This window comes from Zalophus californianus, chromosome 1 (genome assembly GCF_009762305.2).
Source record: "Zalophus californianus isolate mZalCal1 chromosome 1, mZalCal1.pri.v2, whole genome shotgun sequence".
Classification (NCBI taxonomy): Eukaryota; Metazoa; Chordata; class Mammalia; order Carnivora; family Otariidae; genus Zalophus; species Zalophus californianus.
The window spans coordinates 13,527,249-13,553,964 of NC_045595.1; the positions used below are offsets into that span (position 1 = coordinate 13,527,249).

At 56.7% G+C, this 26,716-nt stretch overlaps 1 protein-coding gene across 6 annotated transcripts; it reads left to right on the forward strand.

The window, feature by feature from the left end:
• Positions 1-25,229, forward strand: KCNN1 (potassium calcium-activated channel subfamily N member 1). Of its 6 annotated transcripts, none has more exons than XR_003518282.2 (11): positions 1-172; positions 4,566-5,054; positions 5,794-5,889; positions 8,958-9,376; positions 9,756-9,764; positions 12,224-12,365; positions 15,532-15,642; positions 16,461-16,563; positions 21,599-21,607; positions 22,044-22,113; positions 24,632-24,767. XR_003518282.2 is itself a non-coding variant. In XM_027585425.1 (11 exons), the coding sequence occupies exons 1-11, from the start codon at positions 14-16 to the stop codon at positions 24,884-24,886; spliced, it is 1,887 nt and encodes a 628-aa protein (XP_027441226.1). In that variant the 5' UTR covers positions 1-13; the 3' UTR covers positions 24,887-25,229. The 6 variants fall into 6 exon arrangements, 4 of the variants coding, with proteins under 4 accessions (XP_027441226.1, XP_027441228.1, XP_027441227.1 ...); XM_027585425.1 differs by having other exon boundaries at positions 16,461-16,588; positions 24,632-25,229; XR_003518283.2 differs by lacking the exon at positions 21,599-21,607.
• The last annotated feature ends 1,487 nt before the right edge of the window (positions 25,230-26,716 follow it).

The following is a 26,716-nucleotide window of genomic DNA, read 5'->3' on the forward strand; positions in this document are numbered from 1 at the left end:
AGGGCGGCGGGGAATGCACCCGCCGCCGCCCCCCGCCCGGCCGCCTCCGGGCCGCGCGTCCGCCGTCTGCTGCCCGCCCCGTCTGCGGCCCCGGCCCCCACGCGAGGGTCTGCGGCCGCGCGGGACCCTCTCCCCTCCAGCCTCCTCTGCCCGTGGGAGCCGAGCCCTGCAGGTACGAGGTGGGACGGACGGGAGCGCCCAAGGAGGGAGGCACGTCCCGGAGGGGGACGCGGTTCAGGACAGGGGCCAGGACAGAGGGTCTCCGTAGGGTCTGGCACCCAAGGGACACAGAGAGGAGGGAATGTATGTATGTGCACTGCCTGAGTGAGTGGAGATTCACGGACCCCCCATTCCGGAGGGGAAAGGTACTGGGTTCACTTTGGCGGGGGTAAAGCAGTGAGTCTCCAAACTCCATAGATACGGTGGGGAGAGCTCTTGGGGTGAAGGCAGTGACCTGGGACTGACTTGGGAATAGGAGGGAGGAGACCCTCACCACGACTGCCTAGATTCTGCCGTCAGGGTCGCCCCTGCAGGGCCAGGGAGCTGGGTCTGCCAGCTGTCCCTGGACAGAGGTTGGGGTACCCCAGACAGGGCACTGCCTTGGCTGTCCTGGAGGGCAGGGCTGCAGATGTGAGTGCTGGAGGCTGGGGGCCAAATGGGAGATGCTGATGGAGATGGGTCAGAGCGGAGGGCGCTGTTGGAGGCAGCCATGGGGAGAGCCGGGCAGGCTAATTGCACCCTGCTGACTGCTGGCAGGTTCCTGACTGGTGGTGATGGGGGGGGGGGTGTGCGCCCAAGGGAATTGGGCAGTCCGTGCCTTAACTGTACCCACTTCCGGGCAGCTCAGGGCTGGGAGGGCAAGTGGATCCTGTCCACTCTGCAGAGCTAGGGCCAGAAGAGTGCTGGTGGGTGGGGTGTCTTGGGGTCCTTACCCACCCTCCACAGGGACAGACGCCCCACAGCTTACCCACACATCCTGGAAGATTCCGCCATGTGATGCTCTGGCCATGGTTCCTAGAAGTGGTGGGGTGGGCATTTCACCCCAAAGGGGCTCTGCCTTGGAGACTGACAGGCAGGGGGCACCTTCTTGCCCAGCTCTGAAGGACGGAGTGCGGCACTGGGCAACAGCGCCGCCAGAAGCGTACCCGCGGCTGCGCGCTAAGCGTTTTCCGCGTGAGATCTCACTTCCATCCTGGCCGCTGACCTGCTGCGGGGGGCACCGAGTCTTCCCTTTGCTGAAGAGGCAGCTGAGGAGAGGGCAGTGACTTCATCCTGGCTAGGACGCCCAAGGGTCCCTCCCAGGCCGCCACTGCACCAACTCGTCATTTGTGAAAGGGCTCACTCAAGGACCTTTGGGGTCTGGCCAGGTTATATTTCTTTTGGGTGGGAAGCCTTGGAGGAGCCAGCTGCCCTGTTCCCTGCCACCTGCCTACCTCCTCCCACTCCTCAGGAGTCCTCCTGGGGGCCCCCTTCCCTGTGTGGCTCACAAGATTCCCACAGCGTCTCTTGGGATGGTGTGAAAGCCGGGGCTCGGCTCATCCTCCCATCCCAGCCTTCAGAGAACAGAGGGTTCATGCCGCAGACATGTTAGGTGGTTTTGGTGATTCCAGGGACCCTCAAAACCAGATGCAGCTCAACAGCGTGTTTCTAACCTTTTAGAACTCATTGGCAAACCCACGGCCTTCACCCAGAAAAATACACCCTTCTGTAGACATCTAAACCTTGGCCAGAGTTTCAGAGGGGCTCCTGGTTCTTTGGGAATTCCTGAGGGGCCCAGGGACCCCAGCTTGGGGCCCAGTTGCAGTGGGGGAGGGGAAGACAGACCTTGGAAGGTGCGGGGTCTCTTGTGCCCTGGGCCCTCTGGTCCCACCCAGACTCGCAGAAGCTGCCCCCTTCTATGGAATCTCAGGCAGGCCACTCTGTCCTTCTGTGTCCTCTGAGATCATGGAAAGGGTCAGGTACCCACCATGCCTGTGTCTCAAGCTCTGTGGCCCTTCAAGGGCAGGGCCAGGCTGGCTCCCTTTCCAGATGGTGGCTTGTCAAGAGGGAAGTTGGCAGATCCTGCCACCCACTGCCCCCCAGATGGCATCAACTTAGTTCTTGCCCTTCCTGGCTTTGTGACCTTGGGCAAGTTGCTAAACCTCTCTGAGCCTTGTCTCCCATCTGTGAAATGGGAGCAGGATTGCCACCTGCCTCACTGAGTGGCAATGGGGAGTAAGTGTGATGATTCTGATAAACAGCTCAATAAAGCCCACAATAAGCGCTAGGTATACATTAACGTCATGAGCCCCGGGAAGCCCCTGCCTCCCTCCCTCCCGGAGGCCACCTGTACCCATCCCCCCAACCCCTCCCTGCCCAGGGCACCTTAGGACCAGGCTGTCAGGCAAGGAGGAGCATGGCGGGCACACGGCTGAATTTGGCCTGTGCATCGGGCGGCTGAGTCACATCCCCAAATTGCATCTTCATCAGTGCGTTTCGGAAGGTCGTTTGCAGCACCCCCACCCCCTCCAGGCTCTGTCTGCCAGGCTACTTGCCTCTCCTGCCTGTGCCCCTGAGCCCCAGGTGAGGACCTTCTGCACTCTCAGGAGAGATGGTAGGAGTGGTGCCTGGGGTTTCCTCATCTCCTGGATGAGAACAGGGTCTGGGATTGCTGTGTGCATGCCGGTGACAAGCTCTCGGCCCCACCTAGCAGCTAATGGCCCTCCGGGTGGCAAGCAGGGGCCCTAGCCCAGTAGGAGAGTGGCACCTGAGAGTTCGTGAAGGTGGAGCGAGAGATCAGGGCCAAGGTCAGCCTTATAAACTGAAGTACTGGGCCTGCAGGAGACCAGCCCGTGTAAACCACGACCTGTGTGCGCCAGGCCTCATCAGCAGAAGCCTCAGGCCACAGGTGGCCGCGGCCTGGTTGATGTAATGGCTGGGGGTGGCGAGGCAAGGGACATGTTCTGATACTCATGAGGTCACTCTGCCGTGGAAGGAACGTTTCTTGTGCTCCTACTCTGTGCTGGCACCAGCATCTGGGAAATGTGGGTGGGACAGATGCTGTCTGGGGAGATGCCAGACAAGGGGCACAGGAGGTCCCGCGGTGCATGCGGTGGATCCCTGGCCAAGGTGGCATGGCTCGTCTTGGCCTGTCCTGGTGTGACATTTTCTGTGTCTGTCCCCCATGGAGTGTGGTTTCCAGGCTGGGGAGGCATCCTTTGTGTATACACGGCCCTCTCTCTTGGGCCTGGTACGTAGGGGCCCATAGCGCATGCCAGCCTGGCCTTTTCAAAGGGGACAGCCCTTGTTGGGGGAATCTCACAAGGCGGCCCAGTCTAGAATCTGCCCTATAAGAAGATGGCCCCTTTATAGCACAGTGCCTCAGTTTCCCTAGCTATAAAACTGGACCCCCTTCTTGGGGGCATTGTGAGGATGGAGGAGAAAATTTGTGGGAAGGCCAGAGCCTGGCATGTAGTAGATGTTCACTAAACATCAGCTTGTGGGAGGGGGAGATGGTGGGGTGGGAGTGTGGGGGAGGGTCTAGCAAATTGTGACCCCAGAGGCGAGACTCCAGGCAGGCTCATCATATATGTGTTACTGTCATCAGGGTCCTTGCTCTCGAACATGATGCCAGAGGACACTGCCTTTATGCAAGGGCAGAATTCAAGGATATCGGGGTGATCAGTCTGCTCTTTGGTAGCCTGGTGGGGAAACTGAGGCTGACCTGAGGTCACAGGGCCAGGCTGAGCACATCTCCTAAGGCCCTATAGAATCAATTCTGGGATCTCAGAGCTGAATACTAGGTTGCCACACTGGTCATGGAATCTCTTTGGAGATCACAGACCTCCTTGCACCCAGGCAGGAGGGAGCAGGGGTCTCTATGTGGTCTCATAGCCACAGCCATGGTCCTAATATCCCCACACTGATGTGTGTTCAGGCTTTTGGACAGCTCTAGGGGAGGAACTGGAGGCTCAGTAGGGTGAGATTAACTTGTCCAAGAGCCTGAAGGTCAGAAGGAGTCAAGCCTGGATTGGAACCGCCTCCTGACCACACACTTACACAGCCTCTGGCCCTCCCCGGCAAACCTGCTGGCAGATTCCATCTCCAGACATTCAGAAGTATTTACTGAGTGTCAGCTGTGTGCTAGGCATTGTTCTAGGTACCCGGAGACAGAACATCAGTGGGCAAAGTTTCGGTAAGGGGGTGTTCTAGGCAGAGGGCACAGCAGGTGCAAAGGCCCCAGGCAGGACCAGGCTTGTCCAGATCTGGTGACGGGGATGCTTATGTGGCTGGAAGGGAATGACTCTGGGGAGAGGGAGAAGGCTGAGGTGGGTAGGAGCCAGACCGCAGAGGACCTAATGGCCCCAGTGAGGACTTTGGTTTTTATGCAACGGCACTCAGGAGCCTTGGGAGGCTTTTTGAGCAGGGGAGGAATGTAGGCTGACTCGGAATGGCCAAGCCGCGTGTCAGCCACTCTGGGTTCATGCTTTCTGAGCCTCAGAGTGTTCTGGGGTGGTGGCAATGGTTCATGGCCCTCTGGTCAGTTGGCCAGGCCCTGCCATGACTGTGTCCCTTATGCCCCTCAGGTCAGCGCAGGAGCCCACTCTCTGAGCCATGCTGGGCCCCGGGCGGCCTCCAGCGAGCCCAAGGCCGGCACCCACATAGCCATGAACAGCCACAGTCACAGCCACAATGGCTGTGGGGGGCGGCCGCTGGGCAGTGGGCCGGGTGCCCTGGGCAGAGACCCTTCGGAGCCCGAGGCCGGCCACCCCCCCCAGCCCCCACACGGCCCGAGCCTCCAGGTAGTGGTGGCCAAGAGCGAGTCAGCCCAGCCCTCACCTGGCAGTCCCCGGGGACAGCCCCAGGACCAGGAAGACGAGGAGGACGATGAAGAGGATGAGGCAGGCAGGAGGAGGGACTCAGGGAAGACCCCGAACGTCGGCCACCGCCTGGGCCACCGGCGGGCACTCTTTGAGAAGCGGAAACGCCTCAGCGACTACGCCCTCATCTTCGGCATGTTCGGCATCGTTGTGATGGTGACCGAGACGGAGCTGTCTTGGGGGGTCTACACCAAGGTAGGCACGGCCCTTCCCCACGGCACCCCAGGGAGGCCCCTCTGGGCCCGCCTGGCTCCCCCACCACCCCTTGGGCACGGGATTAGGGACCACGTTGGCCGCAGGAGAAGCAGGTGGGGGATGCTGGGGCGAGGGGGCCTAGAAACTGGGAAACTGGGCCTCCCACTGCGCCCACCTCCTGGGGGTAGCAGGCAGGCTGCACACGGGGGAGTTAGGCTCCAGCCCATTCCTTCTGCCCTGCACCAAGAGGTCACACCCTGGCTTAAGGTGGGGGAGGGGGGCTGTCCCTCGGGCCGGGCCTGGGACAGGAGAGCCCCAAAGAAGGCCTGAGCCACAGAGCCCGGAAAGAGCCTCTCCTTCTGAGAGTGGTTGGGCTGGGTTATGAGCCTGGCTGTGTGTCCCCTCATGCCGCCCGAGGGTGTGTGAGGACAGAGAGAGATCAGGGCACGTGAGCCTGTAAACTATGAAACAGTGAAGGTGGATGAGGCCGTATAAACTGTGAAGTCCTGTGCCTACAGGAGGCAAGGCCTCATAAATTGCCACATGGTATAGGCCTTTAGGAGGCCAGGCCTTATACGCTCCGAAGTACAGGCCAGCCTTGCCATCACCCCAACGCCTAAGGAGTAAGGACAGGAGTATGGCTTCCTGAGTGGAGAGCCCAGGTGGGGGGTCAGGAGGGCCGCCCACCCCCCAACATCCTTGCCCTCCTGCCCTCTGCTCTTTCTCTCTCTGCCCCCAGGAGTCCCTGTACTCATTTGCACTCAAATGCCTCATCAGCCTCTCTACGGTCATCCTGCTGGGCCTGGTCATCCTCTACCACGCCCGGGAGATCCAGGTCAGTGCCCAGCTGGCCCGGGCAGCTCCCCGCCCCATGCCCCAGAGACCCCCCCCCCCCACGCCAGCCACCTGGGACCCTAGCCCCCTAAAACATAAAAGGACCAATAGCGTCTTTCTAGAAAAAAGGAAAAAAGACCTCGGTGAAGACACACCCTTTAGATCACTCCAAATTTCTTTGGAATGCCTATGTTTTACTTTTCATTGACTATTTGGAAAAAAAAAAAAGAACAGTGAGGGAGCTGGAGATGAGCTGGGGTCTTCCGAGGTTTGGCAGCCTTGGAAACCAGTGTTTGTAACACCAGGCTTCTGTTCCTATTCGATCAGACCCTGCATTTGAAAGGTTTATTACATGTCAGAGAGCTTGTTCTCCTATTTCGGGAGTTAATTGAAACCTCGGTGGGCCCCAGAGAGCCCAGCTCAGGCAGGGCATGTTGGGCACCTGTGCCCACAGCAGGCAGAGGTCACCTGCAGCTGGTACCAGGGTCTGGGGATGCCAAAGGGTATCAGGTCTGGCTCCAGAGTCTGGCCTCTGGCCTCTGACCTCTGACCTCAAGGAGCCATGGTCTGGTGGGAGACGGGTGTAGGAAAATCCTGCCTGGGTTGCACCACCTGTAGACATCCCTGGGGATACCCAGGGTCTGGCACAAAGGAGGGGCCCTGGATGTGGCAGGGGGCAGGGGAGGGGCCAGTGATACGTGAGCTGGAAGGAAGCAGTTCTTAAGGTACGGCAGCTGGGGACAATGGTCAGTTCCTCATACAGTGAAGCATGGAGGTCCCATACGACCCAGTGATTCCACCCCATCCAGGAGAAATGAAAACCTACATCCACACGGAACTTGTACTCATGTGTACATAGCAGCCCTATTCACAATACCAAACAGCGGACACAGTCCAGATCAGCTGGTGGATGGATAAATAAAATGTCGAATGTCTACACAATGGAGTAGGATTCAACCATTTAAAAAACAAAAATGAAGCCCTGGGGCACCTGGCTCAGTCGGTTAAGCATCTGACTCTTGGTTTTGGCTCAGGCATTGATCTCAGGGTCGTGAGATCGAGCCCGAGTTGGACTCCATGCTCAGCTCAGCGCCGAGTCGGCTTGAGATTCTTTCCCCCTCCGGCCTCCTCTGCCCCACCCCCTGCTCATGGGTGTGTATGCGCGCGCGCTCTCTCTCTCTCTCTCTCAAATAAATAAATAAATAAAATCTTTAAAACAAAACCAAAAACTGAAGCACTGTGTGAGTGTGCTTGGGCTGCCATAACAAAGCCCCACAGCCGAGGGGCTTAAACAACAGAAACGTATTCTCACAGTTCTGGGGCTAGAAGTCCAAGGTCAGGTGCTGGCAGGGTTGCTTTCTGCTGAGGCCCCTCTCCTAGGCTTGCGGGCAGCTGCCTTCTCCCTGTGTCCTCTCGGCTGTCTCTGTGTGTGCACATGTGTGGCCCTCTTAAGAGGACACCAGTCCTGTAGGATCAGGGCCCCTCCCTGATGACCCCATTTAACCTTAATTCTTTTTTTTATTTTTTTTAAAGATTTTATTTATTTATTTGAGGAGAGAATGAGAGAGAGCACATGAGAGGAGGGAGGGTCAGAGGGAGAAGCAGACTCCCCGCTGAGCAGGGAGCCCGATGTGGGACTCGATTCGGGGACTCCAGGATCATGACCTGAGCCGAAGGCAGTCGCTTAACCAACTGAGCCACCCAGGCGCCCTAACCTTAATTCTTTAAAGGCTCTCTCTCCAAATACAGTCACAATGGGAGTTAGGGCTTCCACTTATGAACTTTGAGGGGACAGTCTAGAACACTCCACCCACCGGCCCATCCCCCAAGTTCCTGTCCTCCTCCCAAGCAAAGTGCATTCACTGCATCCCAACAGCCCGCGGAGTCTTACTCCATCCTGGCACCAGCTCCAGGTCGCAAGCCTCCGTTAAGTATCAGTTACCGGTAAGACTAAGGCTCACTTCCTCTCCAGCTGAGAGCCAGACAAGTCATTGTCTCCCAAAATATAGGGCTGGGACAGGAATAGGCTAGACATTCCCATTCCTAAAGAGAGAAATCCGAAAGAAGAAAAGGTGTCAGGTGCTGAGCATGTCAAAGAGCTAGCAAGGCAAATTCCATCAGATTTGCTCCAGAATAATCCTCTTGGGCTCAGGGCTCCAGCTTCTGAGCCCACTGGGGTGGCCGCGTTGCCCCCTTGGCTCTGGGTGGTGACCTTTTGTGACTGCCTTCTTCAATTCAGCATGTTTATGAGGTTCTTCCATGTTGTAGCAAGTATCAGAGCTCATCCCCGCCCTTTTTAAAAAGATTTTATTCATTCATTTGAGAGAGAGCACAAGAGGGGAGAGGGTCAAAGGGAGAAGCAGACTCCTGCTGAACAGGGACCCTGATGTGGGGCTGGATCCCAGGACCCTGGGATCATGCCCTGAGCTGAAGGCAGACGCTTAACCGACTGAGCCACCCAGGCACCCCTCCCCACGTTTTTACAAAAGATTTTATTTGTTCATTTGAGAGAGAGAGAGTGGGGGGAGGGGCAGAGGGAGAGGAAGATCTCAGAGGGAGAGGCAGACCCCCACATTCAGCACAGAGCCTGATGCAGGGCTCGATCTCACCACCCGAGGTCATGACCTGAACCGAAATCAAGAGCCCCACACTTAACCAACTGAGCCGTCCAGGCGCCCCCGGAGGGCTGAGTAATATTCCATTGTATGGAAGGACCCCGTTTTGGTAATCTATTCATCCATAGACGGCCGCGTGGGTTGTTTCCACTTTCCACAGTTGTTCGCCTACGGGGATGTGTTCCAATGCCTGTTTTCGTCTCTCTTGCGTTATATACCTAGGAGTGAGCTGGCTGGGTCATTGGTGACGCTGTGTTTTCCTTTTTCGGGAGCGCCTGTCCCCCACTTAATTGGAATTGTGGCTAACCCCGCGAGCTAGGGAGTTTCGCATCCAAGGCCACGTTTCTTGTAAAAGCCACACAGGGCGGGGCGGGGGGGGGGCGGCCTCGGGCTGGGGTCTCATTGCGGGGGCGCGCGCTCGAGTGCGAGCCCCACCACCGCCCGCCCTCCGCAGCTGTTCATGGTGGACAACGGGGCAGACGACTGGCGCATCGCCATGACGTGCGAGCGCGTCTTCCTCATCTCTCTGGAGCTCGCCGTGTGCGCCATCCACCCGGTGCCCGGCCACTACCGCTTCACGTGGACGGCGCGGCTGGCCTTCACGTACGCACCGTCGGCGGCCGAGGCCGACGTGGACGTGCTGCTGTCCGTCCCCATGTTCCTGCGCCTCTACCTGCTGGGCCGCGTCATGCTGCTGCACAGCAAGATATTCACAGACGCTTCCAGCCGCAGCATCGGCGCCCTCAACAAGATCACCTTCAACACACGCTTTGTCATGAAGACGCTCATGACCATCTGCCCGGGCACCGTGCTGCTCGTCTTCAGCATCTCCTCCTGGATCATCGCCGCCTGGACCGTGCGAGTCTGTGAGAGGTACGCCCCCCCCCCCCGCCCCCGGCGCCCGCCGCGCCCACCCGTCGCTCCAGGGTTCCCCCACCCACCCATGGGATACCCACCCCCTACCCCCACTTCCTGGCCTCAGTGACCATCCCTCGAGCGCAGCCCCCTCATCCCCGGGACTCCAGCCTGGCGTGCCCCGCCCCCACCCCCACCCCTCTGGGACACCGGCCCTCTCCCCCAGGGAGGGGGGTCTTACGCTCCTTTCTCTGCTCCTCGGCTGCCAGCAGCCGACCTCTGACCTCTGGCCCGGGGCAGTGGAGGCACCTGGAGCAGGACGGCCCCCATCTGCCTGTTTCCCCCCACAGTTTAACCTGCTCTCCTTCTCCCCTCTGCCCGCCCCACCGGACTGTAGGGAAAACATGTGAGTCCTACCCTTGGCCGAGCTGTGTGCACAGAGCTGCTGCCGTTCTGCCCGCCAGGAATTTAAGATTAGCTGCCACAAGGGGAGGGCATAGGGAGGTGAGGCGGGGTGGCCGTGACCAACCCCGAGTCCCAGCAGGGCCGGGGCAGGCAAGTTTGTGGTCGGACTGAGGACGGCGGGGGGCAGGCTGCTCTTGGGCCGCATCCACTGAGCATCCTGGCGGGCCTTGTGTCCAAGGTTGGGGGGAGGGTTTTGTTTGGACAGCTGACCTTGGGGGACTGGGACATCCCTTCCCAAGAGTTGACTGGGTCGGGGGTAAATAAAAACTGGCCCGGGCTTTAGTACCTCTCCCTGCCCGGGGTTTGTTCTGAACAGCCCTGGAAAGGTGCAGTCCATCAAACCAGCTTACAGATGAGGAAGCGGAGACTCTGGGGCAAAGGGACATTCCCGAGGCCTGATTCCCGGTCGGCTCTGGAGACCCGCCGGGTGCTTCAGGAGAGGGAAGGTCCCCACTGGGCCTCTCGGCGCGGGGCTGCCTTGCCTGGGAAGGAGCCTCTTCTACCTCATGCCTTGCTGGGGAAGGCCCTGGAGGGGTCTGTGGCCTGTGGTGCTGGGACTGGGCTTCCTGGGGGGTCCCTGGGCTGGACCTGCCCCCCAGGACCCCAGTCTTCACCCCTTTATGCCTCTCTCCATGGCCCCTGCCTCAGCCTGATGTGGGGCTCATGGCGGGGAGGCCCCAGCTCTTGTTGTCATCGAGGCCTACCATCTCGGGACCCGACAAGGTCTCCTTGGACCCCTGATGTACCACCATGCCAGTACCCACAGCCCATCCCCCACCCTGTTGGGGGGGGTCAGGTTTGTGGTCTGGGGAGTGAGAGAGGGGCACCCCTCATCAGGCATCCTTGAGGTGCAGTCTGGGTCCCCGAGTTGGGGCAGGGAACGGGGCAGGACCAGGGGGGCAGCCAATCCTAAATTCTGAGCCCTATGATGCTGCTTGAAGCCCCCTCGCCTGCCTCGCTCCGCCCCTGCGGCTCTGTCCCACCCCCACCCTGCCTCCCGCATGCCCCCCACTCCCTGGTCCTAGGTAGTCCTGGGTGGTCCTGCAGCCCCCACCACAGCTCCAGCCAGGCCCAGGGCTCCCCCACCCACTGCTGGGGGGCCTCCCTCTTGTCCCCTGTGTGTGGGGTGCTGGTTGACCGAGAGGTGGAGGCCAGGGTAACCTGGGGCTCAGGCGCCTCAGTGAAAGATAGGATTCAGTCCCGGGTCCCCCTCACCCAGCAAGCAGACTGCAGCCCAGGCAGAGGACCCCGGAGTGGCATCGGGCCCCCAGGGGTGGGCAGGGACTCCCAAACACCAGACCTGCTGGGAAGGGCTCCATCGCTCCCATCCCCCTTTGGGGCATCTGTCATCTCCCTTTCTCCAGCCCCTGACTCCAGCCCTCCCCACCAGCTTCCCCTGTCCTGCCCCTGTCCACCACCTCTGTGCCACCTCAGTTGACCTCTAACCTTGAACTCCTCCCCCCCCAACCCCCAACCCCCCAGTCAGGGCCTGAGGCCTGGGAAGGAGTTGGTCACCTGGAAAGGGCTCCCTGAGCTGGAGGGGCTTTGCAGGCTGAGGGCTGGGCTAGAGCAGAACCCTTGAGCTGACCCCACAGACCCCCAGCCTGGGCTGACCATTGGTAGAACTTGTTTGTAGCCCACGTGACCAGGTTCACAGGGTTGGCTATGATGGGGGACAAAACCCTGTCCCTTGGGGCCCCCCCCATACCAAAAGGTTAGCCCCAGGCCTCCCCACCGTGTCTAGCTGGCCCCTCCCTCCTCACTCCCAAGCAAACCCCAGGCCCGGATTGGGGCAATAGGTGCTGCCCCAAACATAATGACTTCCCTTTTTCTCCCAAGTCCTGCAATACTGCAGTCCTCCGGCCTCCTGGGTCCCCCGTGGTCCTCTTACCCCCATGGGGCCTTGCTGGTTGGGGAAGTTCTTCCCGGTGTCTGACCTGAACCCTCACCGCCACTCCCTGCCGCTTCTGGTGCCCGTGGCCACCTGTGTCTGCATCTGTCTGTGTGTCTGTCTTTGGGAGGGGGATCGTGTGCACATGTGTGGACGTACCCTCACTTGGCCCGCTCGGCCCCAGAGCCAGGGCCAGGGAGGGCACACATCCTGGGCAGTAGCTCAGGGGGTGGGTGAAGGGAGAAGATTGGAAGGGATGCTGGGAGGAGAGCGTGGGTGCCTTCTGCCCCGTGGTACCCTCAGGAGGATGCTAACCAGCCCCCTCTCCCTGCCCCACAGTGGTGCCTTTATTACTTTCAGCCCTCAGAGGGATCAGCTCCTTGCAGTCAAGGTCCCCACACGGCCGGGTGGACCCGGGGCCCTGGTGTCCTGGTGCTGCCTGCCCCAGGGGGATGATGAACGCAGAGAGACCAGTGTGGACTGACTGGGCCTTCCCCGGCTCCCCTCAGGTACCACGACAAGCAGGAAGTGACCAGCAACTTTTTGGGGGCCATGTGGCTCATCTCCATCACCTTCCTCTCCATCGGCTATGGTGACATGGTGCCCCACACCTACTGCGGGAAGGGCGTGTGCCTGCTCACTGGCATCATGGTAAGGGCAAGGGCACTTGCATACCCCCTGCTGGTGGGGAGCTCACCCCATTGCGAGCTATAATGCATCAGAGTTCCTCCTTGTGTCATCCTGCCCCTTCACCCCCCTCCTCCTTACCTCTGCCATGACTCAGAATCTGCACCCTTGGGCTTCCTGGGGGCATCTCTTCTTGGTTCCTTCCAGCCCTAGGTATGTGGCTCCTGTGGTGCCCACAGGGCTAGACGCTGTGGCCCACTCTTAGCACAGAGTTTTCTTTGCCCTTTATTCTCTGCAACCTGCTTAATTCACAGCCCTTGAGTCCAGGGCGAGGGGCTTGATGTTTCCATGCCTCAGTTTCCCCCGTTGTAACCAGTGCCCACTTCTCATTGTAAGGTTCCAGTCTGTTCCTTTATGTAAAATGCCTAGAACCATGAATGCTGTGGACACCCAGTCAACACCCTCTGGGTTGTGCATCACAGCCCAGTTCCCCGTCCTTGCCTGACTACTGGGGTATCCCAAGCACCCCGCTGAGCCCTGATGGTGTGAAGTTTGTCTCATGTGACTTAATGGACCCTGGCAGCACCCCATCTCCCCCAAAGACTTCTCAAGGCCGTCTGTGAGTGTGGGCAACCGTTGATATGGAGCACCTTCTTCCCCTGATGCCATCATCAGTTTTCCTGCTCATCCCTTCCTTCTGGAACCTTCTTTCTCCAAACTTCCACCTCCTTCACAAATGCTTTTCCATGTTTTGGATTATGAAGTGTTGGGTGCACGGTCCCCTACTCCTCTCCCCAACGCCCAGTTAATAACATGTTCATTTGTGAAAGTCAGGGAACACCAGTAGGCCATAGAAGCCAACCTGATCCCACCCTCAGGTTCCACCCCAGGCCACTCCTTGGAGTGTATCCTTCCTTGTCTGCACAGAGAGATGCATTTGTTCTTGCGAAAACAAGGCCGCATCCCCACAACAGTGTCCTTTCCTACTGCAGACGGGAGGGCTATCTTGCAGTGGTTCTACCCATCCTGTCTCGTGGCCTGTAGACTGTGCTCAGTTGTCACTATCCCCCGAGGCCCGTGGCTCTGTCCCCCCTTCACCCCTCATCCCCTCTAAGCCGTTTGGGCATAAGCCAGGGGTCCATGTTGTCTTCCTCCCCCAACCAGGGCCTCCTTTCCCCTGGCCGAGCTGACACGGCCCCTCTCTTGTGAAATGGCATCACACCGATTTGCTTATATTATTTTGCAAGAGGGGAGAGGGGGAAAGATCGGCCACAGTCCAACCCCCCCACAACAAGCAAATGAACTTTGCGAAACGAGCAAAGAGAAGTATTCGGGCAGGGTGAGGTCAAACCCAGAAAGCCCAAGCCAAAATGGAAGAAAAGCTGAGTTCCGTTCTCTGGGACCTGCCTCCTTCCAGAAAATGAGATCTGTGCGTGGCCCGTAGATCTTGCTAGCTGCCCTCGCGCCTGGCACACACACGAGCGGTCATGCTTGGGTCGGTCTCCAGCTCTTCTGTCTTTCTTTCTTTGAGAGAAAGAGAGCACGAGCAGGGAGAGGAGCAGAGGGAGAGAGACAAGCAGACTCCGCACTGAGCGTGGAGCCCAACACGGGGCTTGATCCCAGGCCCCCGAGATCATGACCTGAGCCGAAATCAAGAGTCAGTCACTTAACCAGCTGCACCACCCAGGCGCCCCGGTCTCGAGCCCTTCTGTCAGCTCTTTCCTCTTCCACCCTTGCCCAAGTGTGTCCCCTCCCAGTCACTGCCCCTCCCAGTATCTCAGCAGCCATGCATTTGCCTGTTCTTGAACTTCAGGGCATCCCAGTGTGGCCCCTCTGAGCCCGGCGTCTTTGGCCGGACATGGTTTCCATGCTCTTGTGCAGAGCCGGCAGATGACCTTTTTTCCCACATGCATAGTATTCCATGTGGAGGCTTCCAGCACTTTTCTTTGCCCCAGTGGACAGGGCTTTTTCCGAGATTGGACCCCAGGAACCCACGACAGGGTTTTTTCAGAGGGTGACCTTGTGCCCCTCCCACCCGGGTTGGGCATGTGGCCATCCGGACCTGCCCAGGACCATCCGATGGTGTCCCTGGCCCTTGCCCACCCCTCCCCATAAGTGTTTCCTTCCATCCCTAAGAACAACTGGACTACAGCCCAGCACCTCCCACCCCGGCCCCCCGCCCCCCAAGCCCCAGGGGCTGAGCCCAGCCTCTCCCTCCTTCCTTCTTCGAGGTAGCAGCCTGGCAGGTAAGGCACCAGGAATAGACTTCAGTGCAGGTGGGGACCACCTGGGCTCACCTGCTCCTGCCACCTGCCTTGGGCACTTCTGGAGCTAATGACACCTCCTGCGTGTTCTAGGCTCCCCGGCCCCTGCTTCTTGGTGGCAGACCCTCCCGATGTCACTTTTTGCTGACCCCCCCTCCACCTGTCAGCCCTCTCCTCTCTCTTGGGTCCTCACTCCTGCCCTCTGTCACCCCTAGGCTGCTCCCCAGTAGACGAGCGAGTCCTCTCTGACCTCTTTAGCCAGGAGGTCTGGCTCCCATTTAGGGCATCCTGGGGAATGTGGTTGCATCAAGCAGGGAGCCTGCCATGGGAGAGGCATCGTCCCCTCCACTTCCCCACCTCCTGGGACCTCTACTTTGCTTCTTCCTACCTGCAAATGCCCCCCGCCCCCCGCCCCAGGCAGTCAGCCTGACCCTTCCCTCACGCTGCTTTCTCACCTGCCAGCTGACCCCTACCATGAGTGTAGAAAGACATGTCCTCTGGGTCTCTGTCCCCAGCACCCAGACCCCAAAGCCTTGATGGAAATGCTTCCAAATTCTCCCTCCTCCATGGTCATCAGTGCTGAATTTACCTGCAGATCCTTCCTTGTCTCTCAGCCTCAATTTCCCCCTCTGCCCAGCAGGGATAAGAGTGGTCTTACCCCCCAGGGCTCTTGGGGATCGAATAAGACATTCAACTGATAGGGGCGCCTGGGTGGCTCAGTCGCTTAAGACATTCAACTGATAGTAAGCAGGTGGGGCTGGGAGTCAGTGACCTCAACAGGTGGCATCTGCCAGCTCTGTGGGCTTGGAGGGTAAAGGTGAGGGTGGAATCAAGGCAGGCTTCCCAGAGGAGGGAGGGTGTCCTGCCTGTGGCCTGGGACCTACATGAGGCAGGACACTGATGTGTTCCCCACCCTCCACATGCAGGGGGCTGGCTGCACAGCACTCGTGGTGGCCGTGGTGGCCCGGAAACTGGAGCTCACCAAGGCAGAGAAACACGTGCACAACTTCATGATGGACACTCAGCTCACCAAGCGGGTAAAGACGTGCATCACAGTCACTTCCTCTCCCAGTCATCAAGGGCAGACCCTCCCCACCTTACTTCTTTTTGTTTGTTGGTTTTTTAAAGATTGTTTATTTATTTATTTGAGAGAGAGAATGAGATAGAGAGAGAGCATGAGAGGGGAGAGGGTCAGAGGGAGAAGCAGACTCCCTGCTGAGCGGGGAGCCCGACGTGGGACTCGATCCCAGGACTCCAGGATCATGACCTGAGCTGAAGGCAGTCGCTTAACCAACTGAGCCACCCAGGCGCCCCCCCCCCCCCACCTTACTTCTGTACACAGCGGGCATGTCTACAAGCCCACAGGTCACTGCACTGGCTCGTGCTCTGCTGCCCATGCGGTTGTTCATGAGCCACACACAGAGACACAGCAGTGGCCCCGGGTGTCCACCCATGTGCCCAATCATCAGCCCACCCTGAGCCACACGGCAATAGGCAGGCATTTTAGGGCCAGTCAGCCAGATACAATCTATGAGCTGTCTGACCTTGGCAGGTCAACCTCTCTGTGCCTCAATTTCCCCTTGTATAAAGTGAGAGAGATACCAGCATGTTTAGATTCACTGATTTAACATTTGCAAGGTATATAGAAAGGGTCTGGCCCATGCTGAATGATATAAATGAAGTGCGCACACACAGACCCAGAGAACAGAGACGTGGACATGTAAACATGGCCTCGCCTTACATATCCAGGACCGCAGAGGGGCATTTCTAGGAGTTTCTTAGGGTGTCTGGAAGTTTCCAGAACCTTCTACAGTTTTGTGCCTACCTTGAGAAACTGTTCTTTTTCTGGGCCCAGGTAAAAAATGCCGCTGCTAACGTTCTCAGGGAGACGTGGCTCATCTACAAACACACCAGGCTGGTGAAGAAGCCAGACCACGCCCGGGTTCGGAAACACCAGCGTAAGTTCCTCCAAGCCATCCATCAGTAAGTCCAGCACCTTTCCCGCTCACGTTTCTGTGTCCACCTGATGCAGAGGCAGCTGTGGTCCTCGGGAGGAGGCTATGGGCCAGGCCAGACAGCTCAGCATGGCCTCGTCACGGCCCCTCCCATTCTGGGTGGTCAGTTGGCTGGGGCTTGCAGCCTCTGTGCTGGGTGGGATGGTGGGATGGTCAGAAGGAGGCCGGTGATGGGCCCAGAACTTGTCTAGGGCAATCACCTTTGATAAGTCAGCCAACTCAGGGGCACCCGGGTGGCTCAGTCAGTTAAGCATTTGCCTTCGGCTCAGGTCGTGATCGCAGGGTCCGGGATCAAGCCCTGTGTCGGGCTCCTCACTCAGCAGGGAGTCTGCTTGTCCCTCTTCCCTTCCCCTGCTTGTGCTCTCTCTCAAATAAATAAAGTCCTAAAAAAAAAAGGTCTGGCAGTCCACCGAACATAAATGGCAAGAAGCATATTTTATTCTCCAAAATAGCCAAAATTATTTTATCTTTTAGATATTAAGCAATTTCCCTTTTTTGCTTTGGCTGCTAGGAAGCTCAGAATTTACTTTGTGTCCTGATCCATGTGATCAAGTGGGGTAATTAGAAATTACTTGATTTTCTCTGTTGTCCCTTTGTCCTGAGAATTCTTTTTTTTGAAGATTTTATTTGTTTGACAGAGAGAGACACAGCGAGAGAGGGAACACAAGCAGGGAGAGTGGGAGAGGGAGAAGCAGGCTTCCCGCTGAGCAGGGAGCCCAACACGGGGCTCGATCCCAGGATCCCGGGATCATGACCTGAGCTGAAGACAGATGCTTAACAACTAAGCCACCCAGGCGCCCCTGTCCTGAGAATTTTTTAATCAAGTAGTTAGTTCTCATCCTTCGCTGCTCACTGGAACCACCCACAGGGCTTTAAAAATCCTACAGGCTGCACCCAACGCCAGTCACAGCAGAGTCTGGGATGCACCCTGGGCTTAAGTTTAAGTTCCTCCAGTGAGCCCAGTGTACAGCTGGAGCTGGCAGACTTTACCTGTAAGGGCCAGAGAGTAAATATTTGAGGCTTTGTGGACCAGACAGTCTGTCGCAACTACTCTACTCTGCTGTTGTAGCAGGAGTGCGGTAAAGAGGAGTGGGTGGACCATGCTCTAATAAAACTTTATTTTCTCCAATAGGCAGCTGGCCACATTTGGGCTGGGCCAGGCTCTAATATGCCAATCACTGTCCACTAGAAATATCATGTAAACCACTATATAATTTTAAATTTTCTAGTAGCCACATTTAAAAAAAAGTAAAAGAAAACAAGTTACATAATTTTTTTTAATTTTTAAATTTTATTTGAGAGTGAGAGAGAGAGGGCACAAGAGGGGGTACAGTCAGAGGGAGAAACAGACTCCCCGCTGAGCAGGGAGCCCGATGCGGGACTCGATCGGGGGACTCGGGGATCATGACCTGAGCCGAAGGCAGTCGCCACACCAACTGAGCCACCCAGGCGCCCAGTTACATAAATTTTAATATATTCATTCAATATATGCAAAATATTTTAATATGATTCATATAAAAATCATTAATGAGATATTTTAGAAAGTTTTCGACACTAAATCTTCAAAGTCTATTGTGTATTTTACATTTATAGTCCATTTGTATTCAGACCAGCCACATTTCAAGTGCTTAGTAGCCACATATAGGATGTATGGAACATGGGGTGCCTGGGTGGCTCCGTTGGTTAAGCGTCTGCCTTCGGCTCAGGTCACGATCTCAGGGTCGGTCCTGGGATTGAGTCCTTCGTTGGGCTCCTCGCTCAGCAGGGAGCCTGCTTTTCTCCCTCTGCCTGTGGTTTCCCCTGCTTGTGCTCCCTCTCTCTCCAACAAATAAAGTCTTTTAAAAAAATAAAATAAAATAAAATGGACAGTCTGATTATATATATTATATATATATATATATATATAATATATATATATATTATATATACACACACCCCTGAAACAGTTACCACAGTCAAGATAAAAAGCAGGTCCATTGCCCCCAAAGTTTCCTGGGGCTCTTAACTGTCTGTCTTTTAGCTAGAGAGTTTAGTCCATTTATATTTATTGTGTTTACTGTTATAATTGGATTGGTTGTGAATGATAACAGTCTCTACTTCACGAGACTGCAGGGAGATCTAAATGGGATGATAGGTAGGAATGCCTGGCATAGTCCCTGGTAACACATGGTAGCCCCCCAACCCCTGCTCCTGCGTCTGCCCCCACCATCATCTAAAAAGCAGGGAGAGGAGCTGGTACCACACCTACTCAACCTCACTGTGTCCAGGTCTTAGTCCTACCTCCTCACAAGACCCCAAGGCCCTTGAGGACAGAGACCCCCTCCTTGTTGACCCCCCTACAGTTGTTCACCAACCACTGGGTCCCAGTCTGCTGTCTGCCACCTAACTGTGGGGCCTGGGCAAGTGACTGTGCTATTCCAAGCTTCATTTTCTTATCTCTAAAGTGGAGACAGTGGTAATTCATGTGCCTTTCCTCCAGGGATGACATATGGATCTAACACAGTTGGGGACTCAACTATGTGGACCTGCCATACAGTGTTTTCTACACATGGGAAATAGCGATGTTGTCATTACCGCCCTTGATAACGTTCATTTGTTATTGCACCAGCATTTCCTGTGCCAGCTGGTGTGCCAGGCATGGGGGACACAGACTTGGCCCTGCCCTGGACTTTGCCCCAAGGAATGTTCCAGAAGGTTGTTGGGGGAAGTGGGAGGAGGGGACTTGAGGAGAGCCGAGTCTGTGGAGGAAGGCACCTGCTCTGTGAGCTACCCATGTCCCTTTGTTCTGGGGTGGGGCTGTCCCACTCTTAATTTATTGATTTATCTATCTACCTATCCATCTATTTATTTATCTATCTTATGGTTTTATTGTTAAGTAATCTCTACTCCCAACATGGGACTTGAACTCAGGACCCCAAGATCAAGAGTCGCACACTCCCCCGACTGAGTGAGCCAGGTGCCCTAGGTCCCCTCTAAACCTACTTCCTTCTCAGCAACAAAACAAAACAAAAAAACAAGATGCCCTGTAAAGCTGAGGAAATCAAAGAAGTTTGAATGAGGGCCTGAAGTGTGGATGGAATTTGGTTACAAAACCAAAAGGTGGGCAGGCATACCAAGGATTGTGCACAGTCCGGGCAATGGTGGGAAGGTAGGAATGAGCATGGCGCCAGGGAGACTGGAGGTCTGATATACAGGCATGAGGGAGCCCAGGCATGTTCTTGAGCTGGGGACTCTCCATGATGGGAGCACTGTGTGAGCAGCCAGTGAAAAGGAAGAAATGGTCTCAGGATGGATTGAGGAGCACAGCATGTGTTTGGAGACTGTATGGATTTGCTAAGGATGCTGGAACAAAGTACCACAAACTGGGTGATTTCAAACAAGAGAATTTATTTTTTCTAATTATTATTATTTTTAAGATTTTATTTATTTATTTGACAGAGATAAAGACAGTGAGAGAGGGAACACAAGCAGGGGGAGTGGGAGAGGGAGAAGCAGGCTTCCTGCGGAGCAGGGAGCCCCATGCGGGGCTCGATCCCAGGACCCTGGGATCATGACCTGAGCCGAAGGCAGACGCCTAACGACTGAGCCACCCAGGTGCCCCTAAATTATTATTTTTCAAGATTTTATTTATTTATTTATTTATTTGACAGAGAGAGAGAGAGAGCAAGTAGGGGGAGGGGCAGAGGGAAAGGGAGAAGCAAACTCCATGCTGAGCAGAGACCCTGATGAGGGGCTCGATCCTAGGACCCCAGGATCACAGCCTGAGCCGAAGGCAGATGCTTAACCAACTGAGCCACCCAGGCGCCCCAATTATGATCTCACTGTTCCAGAGGCCAGAAGTCCAAAACCAAAGAGTTGGCAAGGCCGTTTTCCCTCTGAAGGCCCTAGGGGAAGATCTGTTCCAGGCCTTTCCTAGCTTCTGGCAGCCTCCGGTGGTCCTTGGCTTCTGGATATATCGCTCCAGTCCCCCATCCTCACATGGCCTTCCCCCTGTGTCTTCACATCATCCTCCCTCTGTGCATGTCTGTGTGAAAATGTCCCCCTTTTTATAAGGACGCCAGTCATATTGCATTAGGGCCTACCCCAAGACTTCATTTTAACTTGGTTAGATCTAGAAAGACCCTGTTTCCAAATAAGGTCACATTCTGAGGTCCTGGGGGTAGGACTTCAATATATCTTTTTGGGGGGACACTGTCCAACACATAACATGGAGGTTGCAAAGAGGTCAAGACTGACTTCCCTGGGAAAGGCACCCTGGAGCTCGGCAGGCCTCCACTTCCAGTCAGGGCAGCCTCAGACCTCCAGGGCTGGGGGTGTTTGTACCCACCGTTTCTCCAGCGGAGGGCTGGGCCCTACCAGGGGTCCGAGTACCCAGCATAGATGGGCCCTGAAGGGCCTCCCCGAGCATCTATCACATGTAGGCACGCAGGGATTGAGTCTGGACCAGTGAGGAGGCGTCCTACCTGGAACTGTTTCCCTGGGCTGGTTTCACTACACCAGGGATGGGGATGAGGGTCAAGGACACTCTGTGGCCAACTCCCCATCCCACTACAGCTGTTGGGAGGCCAAGGTGCGAAGGCTGAGTGGCAGGTACAGGTATGGTTCAAATCCTGCTAGAGGGCCGGTGGGCACGGCTTTGCCTCTCTCTGCCTCGTTACCTCCCCGCCTTGGGAAACAGCATGGGCGTAGTTCTCCGGACTAAATGCCACCTCTGGGGCCAGGCGCCTGGCACACACGAGGATACAGCGGGCCCACGGGCTGAAATCAGCTGCATTTGCTGGGGGGCACTGTTGGAGGGAGGGGAAGAGAAGAGATGCATCCCCAAGGGGCTGGCATGGCCCTCGCAGCCACCCAGGGCCCCCAACCTGGTCCTGGGGTTGTGCGGGTGGGAGGCGGGCAGGGTTGGGCATGTGCCACCCAGCTGCACTGAGGTTAAAATTACCTTGTGATTTCTCTCTGCTCTGCCGGGTCCCGCCAGAGCTCAGAAGTAAGTCTCTTCCTGGGGGTAAGGGGTGCATGGTGGTCATGGGGCAGGGCACAGGCCCAGGGCAGCTTTCGTGGAGCGCTACCCCTGGCCTCAGGCAGTAGCCAGGGCTTGTATCCACACTGCAGACCTGTGCAGTCTTCACCTAGGCCGGAGGCCAGGGTGGGGGGGGGTCCAAGTTCCCCGGGACATCCTGAATCAGGCCATGTGGACATGGCTAAAAGGGGGACACTGTGGGAGATGGTTTAGCCACCCCTCCAGGCCTTGCCACCTGATGTGTGCTGGGAGGGAACAGGCTGCATGGGGCCCGACCCTAACTCCCACCCCATCCCCCTCTCTGCACGTCTCACAAGGCGACCCCAGGTGGGGTGGGTGCATGAAGGACCCCACTCCCCCTGCAGCCTCCACCCACAACCCCACCCACCCACCTGTCCCCTAGGCTCCGGAGCGTGAAGATTGAGCAGGGGAAGCTGAATGACCAGGCCAACACTCTCGCCGACCTGGCCAAGGTGAGCAGGGTGGGGCTGGGCGGGGTGTCTGCTCAGGCCCCCATGGGAGGAGAAGAACTGAGCCCACCTCCTGCCAGGGAAGGAGTAGTGGTGGTGCCTATAGGACAGACAGCTGCCGCAGGCAAGGGATGCAAAGCAGGCAGGGACCAGCCTCCGGGGGAGACAGGCCCTGTCTGCAAGGGTCCGGAGGTTCTGAATATAAGAGAGATGCTAGGAATCTACCCTTTGCATGTTGACCACTTTTTAACTTTGGCAGCTCTTTTATTAAAAAAGAAAAAAAAATAGTATCTAATAAAATAGCTTTCATCAGAATATCTAATTAGTGGGCGAAACTGGTGAAGTGTCCTTTTGTTTTAGGCATTTCTACGTACAGGCTCTAAAATTGAAGAGAAAAGCGGAATTATTTTGCTATGGATGTAAATTCAAATGATAGAATCAGCAGAAAGCTTATTTATGCAGCAATTAAACATCTCTTAGGAAATTAAAGTTGGTTCCAAGAGCTAAGACCAGTTTATGTCACAAACTAATCTCTCTGTTGGTTTTATTATCAAGCCTGACCCCATTTCCCACTTTTTATTCATCCACTAAAGATGGGACAGTTGACGCAACTTCAGTCAGGCAGGCTCTTAGAATATTCGTCCCACTATTCCGAGCTCCCTTCTGAGCAGCGGCCTACCTTTCACAAGTAGTTCACGCGTGAACTCTGCTCACTGGCTCCGTCCCCTAATCAGTTAATTAGTCTGAGGTTCATTTAATATTATCTTTGGAAGATGTTAAGTCCTATTCTTCTTATACCCAGAGCGTTTTGAACTCATTCTTTTCATCATTATCAAGAGAATGCAGTATAATATTAACCTACATAAATTTAATTTGGAAAGAAACATTATAGAGGGGGAAAAAAAAGCCATATTGTAGACCCCTGAAGAAATCACTCAGTTGGTAGTAGAAAGAACATAATCCTAAGAGATACAGAAACCCTTGCCAAACTAATTTGATGTCCTATGAGATTATAGCTAGAAATACATATGAAATGCCTTTGAAAAACTCAGGCGCTAGTTATTATAATTTGGATTATCCATATTGCTCTTCCTTCCGTTGGCATAGGTGATTGAAGTTTGAATTTTTCGAAGTTATTTAAACCTTGCAAACATGGTAGTAGTATGCCCCTGTCAGAGTACATTTAACAAAGCCTGCTTTGAAGTAAGGCTTTAAATGGATGGGATTATATGGGTTCCTAATTTCTAAAATTTAACAAGGGTAAAATGTTTTCCAGCATTAAACTTTAATGCACTCCTACCCAAGATTGCTGATTTAATTTGTGTACTCTGCCACAAGTACAAGGTGTACTACAAGTTTTGAAGACTTTAAACCTCAGAGAGGCCAGAAAAAAACCATCAGAGGCTGGCTGCCTCCAGATGCTACCCTCTGGCCCTGGGGACTGTGGGTGAGAGGGCCCCCAAGGTGTGTGTTCGCCCTGGGGCTGGGGCGTGTGGGCCAGTCACAAGACATGGTGGGGGCCGCCACTGAGGCTCAGGCACGGAGGCTGGAGGGGAGAGGCCAGGGGTGGAACGCAGCAAGGTGCTGTGGTAGGTGCCTCGTCCTGTCCCGCTTCCATGAAGCGAGGGGGTGGGGGCTCTTTCCCCACCTCAGCATCCATCCTCCCGTGTCAGGCCGCGGGGTGCTGAGCCGCTGTCTGCCTGGGGGTCTGGTCAACACCTAGTTGAGGTTAGAGATGGAGGAACGATGTTCTACCGCCACCTGGTGGCAAGGTTGGCATTGCACCCAGGTCTGTCTGGAGTGGCCAGCCTTCCCTTCCTGGGCCCACGGGGACAGTGGCAGAACCAGCTCCTGCTTGCTGGGTGGTGGGGAGCAGTCAAGGTGGTGCGGATACCCCATCACCTACTGCAACCGTAATTGCGGCTGCTAGGCTCCCCAGTCTGTGATTGGGTCAGATCCCTGGAATGGTCCCCCCACTGACCCTCTCCCCTCCCCAGTCTACTGTGGGGTGCAGTGGGGCAGTTCACAACTGAGCCTCCTCCCTCTCAACCACATCCCCAGCCTGGAGCAGCGTCAGCCCGGAACCTGCCCCTGTCCCCCACCCCCCAAGCTCTGTAGGCCGTGGTTCCCCTGGGTGAAGGCAGCACCCAGGAAGACCACCCTTTGGCGTCATGTGCCTGGTGGCCAGTAAGACCCACCCTTTGGCATCATGTGTCTGGTGGCCAGTTCATCCCCTCAGGGCAGCTCTGGCCACATCCACCCCAGGACCTCCCCCAACCTTCCCCAGGCCTGCTGGCCCCAAGCCTGGCATTCAAGACCTGTCTCTCCTCTTGCCTCTTCTACCTACCATTCCCTGGGGTGCAGCAAGAGACCTGTGGGGTTAAGGTGTCCTCACAGTTGTCTCCCACTTGGGTCCCTATTAGTGGGCTCCCACCAACTGGGGCTGGTCACCCATCTCTCTCTGTGTCTGTCCCTCCCTCTCACTTGGCCTCTCCTTTCTCTCCCACTCTGTCTCTGGCAGACCCAGAATGTCCTGTACGACCTCATGTCCGAGCTGCACGCCCAGCACGAGGAGCTTGAGGCCCGCCTGGCTGCCCTTGAAAGCCGCCTGGATGCACTGGGCACCTCCCTGCAGGCCCTGCCCGGCCTCATCGCCCAAGCCATACGCCCGCCCCCACCACCCCTGCCTCCCCGGCCTGGCCCCGGACCCCTGGACCAGGCAGCCCGGAGCCCCCCCTTCCAGTGGCCACCCGTGGCCCCTTCAGACTGCGGGTGACAACCCTGCCCACCACCAGACCCCTCAATCTTGGCCATCGTGTGGCCGCCACCTCCACGCCATCCAGGAAGCCCTGTACAGTGGCGCCTCTTGGAGTTCAAGGAGCCGAAGCTGAGTTGGGCTGAGTGGACCAGGGCCCTCCCCACCCAGACTGTCTGGGCAAAAGACAGGGCCGGACCGCAGGCGAGGGCAGGGGTGGGCCACTGCCCGCTTCCTCCCTGATTGGAGCTGGGGGGGAGCCAGGAGCTTCCTTTGGTCCCCTGGCCCCCCCCCACCCCGACTCTCCCCAGGCCCCTGGTGGGCATGGAGCAACCAGGAGAGGGGTCCTTGCCAGTTCTGAATAAAGCAGGACCCACCCAGTTGCCTGTTTTGCATAACTATGGGAGCTCATAATCAGGACATGGGAGGTGACCACCTGACTCCTGGGCTCAGAACAAATGTGGGGATTTAGCAGAGCCCGTCCCGTGACTTTCCTAGCCTGGTAGCCCTCCAAGCCTGAGCTCAGTTGGGTACGCCTGAGGACATCGGCATCAGTCCCAACAGGGGACTGCTGGAGGCAGCAGATCGGGGAGACATCCTTCGCTTCCCACTCCAGCAGCCGACTTTGCTGGAGCACCCAGTGTGGGCCAAGCTCCAGGGGGACCATGGTCCAGTGAGGAAGGTGACATGAGTGAGGAGGACCATTCCATCTTCGCTGGACATATGTTGAACACTTGCCCTACACCGGGGATTTGATGTAAATTACCACAATTCTTCACCAGAACCTGACTAGGGTAGGATGGGGGAAACTGAGGGTCAGAGAACTGAAGCCACCTGCCTGGGCTCCAGAACAGGGTGGGGGATGGAGGGGAGGCAGGATTCAAACTCCGGCCCATAGGCCAAAGTGAAGAACCTGGACTTGGGGGAGGGTATAGTGTGATTCCGGGGTTAGAGTGGCCTCAGGGCAGGCTGGAGGGGAAGGTTCTGGACACCAGTAGAATCACAAAGGTCCCTCCAGGCCTTGGGCTCAGTGTGCTGGGGTGAGGCAGGGATGGCAGGCCCTTGGCAGCCGCTGGGCTCCGGGCATAGCAGAGAGATAGAAGCCTGGCTCCTGGGGAGGCTAGTCGGGACCCGGTTGAGAGCCTCGGGCCCTGGCAGCCTCTGATAAAGCCATTAGTCACCTAGTTCAGGTGATAGCTTGGGCGCAAGACCCAGAAGACTGGGGAGGAGCCGGTGGGCTCCAGACCTGCCTTGGGAGTCCTGACTGCCACCGCTGGGTGCTTCTTGGGCAGAGGCTGCCCCCTATGAGAGCCTCAGTTTTCCCATCTGTTAAGATCTGTTGAGGAGAACAGGGCACAGTGCCCACCTTCGGGGAGCACCTAGTCTGATGGAGGACGAGGCACAAAAAAACACAGCAGTCACAAACAGCGACCAGAGCCATAAAGAAAGAAGACCAGAGTGTGATTAGGGGACTCTGAGAAGGTGACATTTGGGCATGGGGGTGGGGATGGGGAGATGGGAGAGCCCACGTAGGGAAGGGCGTTCCTAGCAGGGGAACTGTCCGTGCAAAAGCCAGGAGGCAAGCCTTGAGTTTGGTGTGTGTCGAGAACAGCCATGGAGACCAGAGGGCAAGGCCGGGGCGGTGCCGGGTGGGGGACACATGAAGCCACCAGATAGCCAGCTGGCTGCTCTGCTCGGGGCCAGCCACATCCACCTCTGACTCAACAGCGCCGACCCTACAAGAACAGGGCCCGCCCCGCTCTGGGGGGTGGGGGGAGGGGTGGCAAAGTCAACAGCGCGGGGACGCGGGCGGCACGTCCCCGGCGGCCGGGGCGCGTCACGGGGGCGGAC